Source organism: Triticum aestivum, chromosome 2B (assembly GCF_018294505.1).
Source record: "Triticum aestivum cultivar Chinese Spring chromosome 2B, IWGSC CS RefSeq v2.1, whole genome shotgun sequence".
Taxonomy (NCBI): Eukaryota; Viridiplantae; Streptophyta; class Magnoliopsida; order Poales; family Poaceae; genus Triticum; species Triticum aestivum.
In genome coordinates, this window is record NC_057798.1 from 504,186,167 (window position 1) to 504,188,211 (window position 2,045).

The 2,045-nt window shown below is 47.6% G+C and overlaps 1 protein-coding gene across 1 annotated transcript; it reads right to left on the reverse strand.

The window, feature by feature from the left end:
* Positions 1-903: 903 nt before the first annotated feature.
* Positions 904-1,759, reverse strand: LOC123041509 (heavy metal-associated isoprenylated plant protein 16). The gene is made up of 2 exons (XM_044464107.1): positions 1,480-1,759; positions 904-1,352 (listed from the first exon to the last, which is right to left on the reverse strand). The coding sequence occupies exons 1-2, from the start codon at positions 1,483-1,485 to the stop codon at positions 969-971; spliced, it is 390 nt and encodes a 129-aa protein (XP_044320042.1). The 5' UTR covers positions 1,486-1,759; the 3' UTR covers positions 904-968.
* Between the last annotated feature and the right edge of the window lie 286 nt (positions 1,760-2,045).

Genomic DNA, 2,045 nt, shown 5'->3' on the forward strand with positions numbered 1-2,045 from the left:
CACAGGAGAGAGGGGGGGGGGGAGAGGGAAGAGGAGCGCCATTCGGTTTCTGCTCTTAGAGCTTAAATATATATGTATTGCTTGTGTTGAAGCCTTCCTATCTGATGATTAGATGATGCTTGCTATAAGAAAAATAGAACGTGCACAAATGGGGGTAGGACAGAAGAAGTTGTACATTTTCTTATAGAAAATAGACCCGTTGGTTGCCGTGCTCGGTCTTCGCAGCAGGTGGCTAATCTTTTTGTTTACAGTTGGGAATTGTGGAGATGGGGACAATCTGATGCCAACAGTCTTGCACTTGTACTGTTGTTCTGAATTTCTGGTCAGCAATTTGGTTACTCCGCTCGTCGCCCTCGCATGCCCCCCAAAGGCAGAAATTTAATGTAAAACGAAGAAAACCATGCGAAGACCGAAGAAAACCAGGTCACTCTAAGAACCTTGACAGGAAGATGGCCACTCTAAATCAAAGAAGAGGACAGCAGCAGGGCCAATCAACCCTGTGTATCTTTTTTCATCCGAAAATTTCATGGCCCTGTCCAAATTTTTATTCAGACAACCACTCAACCCTGTGATCTCATATGTTTATTCAGATATTGTGAGCATACATAGCTCAAACAATATTTGGGTCTTACTCGGAAAGATTGTTTGACTGTTCATTTCCATTTGCAGGTTTACCGGATATTATCATCTAAAAATAATCATCTGGACTAGATGACATACGTCACTACACTATGTGGGGCCGACGTACTATCAGTTGTGATGTTTGACTCCTCGTCCTCACCTTACGAAGCCAGCGATTGAAATCCCTGATTTTGTTTCTCAAGCGACTGAGAACTAAAATTCACATAACCTCGTCATTTGCCTTTTTATTTCTTCCAATTCCAATGAATCAATAAACACGTGTACATCTAACTGTGTAAAGTTACATGCTGACAAAATTAAAGTACGTCAAAATCGTTCCCTGGCAATTACATGGTCCGGCAGTTCCCGGGCTGTTCGTCGCAGACGTCTGCGACCATGTGCGGTGGCTGGTACTGGTGGTGATAGTAGCTGGGCGGGTAGTAGTACGGCGGCGGGTGCACGGGCACGGCCGGCGCCGGCTTCGGCTCATCCTTCTTCTTCTCCTCCGGCTTCTTCACTTCCTCCACCTTAATGATTTGGGCGTGGCCGAGCTTCTTGCGGAGGCAGCAGACAAGGCACACCGGGTCGACGCCATCGCCTACCACCTCCAGCTGGTCCCTGGCGTCGCCGGTTATGCCCATGGACGTCACACCGGCTGCTCTGGCAGCAAGCGTCAGTGCTTTGGCCCGGCTCTTGTCACAGGACATGCTCAACTGAATGACAATCTTTTGCTGCAACCAAGAAGACAGAGAAAAGCGATGGATCAATCGTATGCTCCAGCTTCAGAGTAATGTATCGATAGCTCGAAATTAAGCTGCTACACAAAACAGCACGAGGAGTGTAGGAGCTGGAACTCACCTTCATGGCTTGCTGCTGGGGTTGCTAGATGCCTATGAAGGAGAAACAGGAACTCGATGGGGAAATGTTGGTGTTCGAGGCAAGGCTGGAATGGTTTGGGTAGCAACTGATCGATCTTTGGCAGATGCAAGTGTCTAGCTTGTGATGATTTGGTGAAGGGGATAGCTGCCTTATATACACGCACGCAGTGGGCAGTTGAGCTCGCAGTGAGTAGACTAATACAAGTGCCCTAATGGGCAAGTAGATGTAAGCGCGTACTAATCACAGTCACATGCTCTCCTTGAATTTTCCGATCGGCAGCCGACCCAGCAGCCATGGAGAGACGAGACATTAAACAATGACTTGTGACGAGATCTGAATTCCAGGACGACGTGACCCACCCAATTATTGTCGATTGGCCACGTTCCAGGCTTCTCCGAAGACGCGGTTGCGGACGTAGCCACGTAGACCGAGTCGATCAGTTGGTTAACATATCAACATGAAACGACAAAATACGTGGATACTCCCTCCGGTCCTTTTTACTCTGCACATTAGATTTACCGAAAATCAAACTTAGCTAAGTTTGA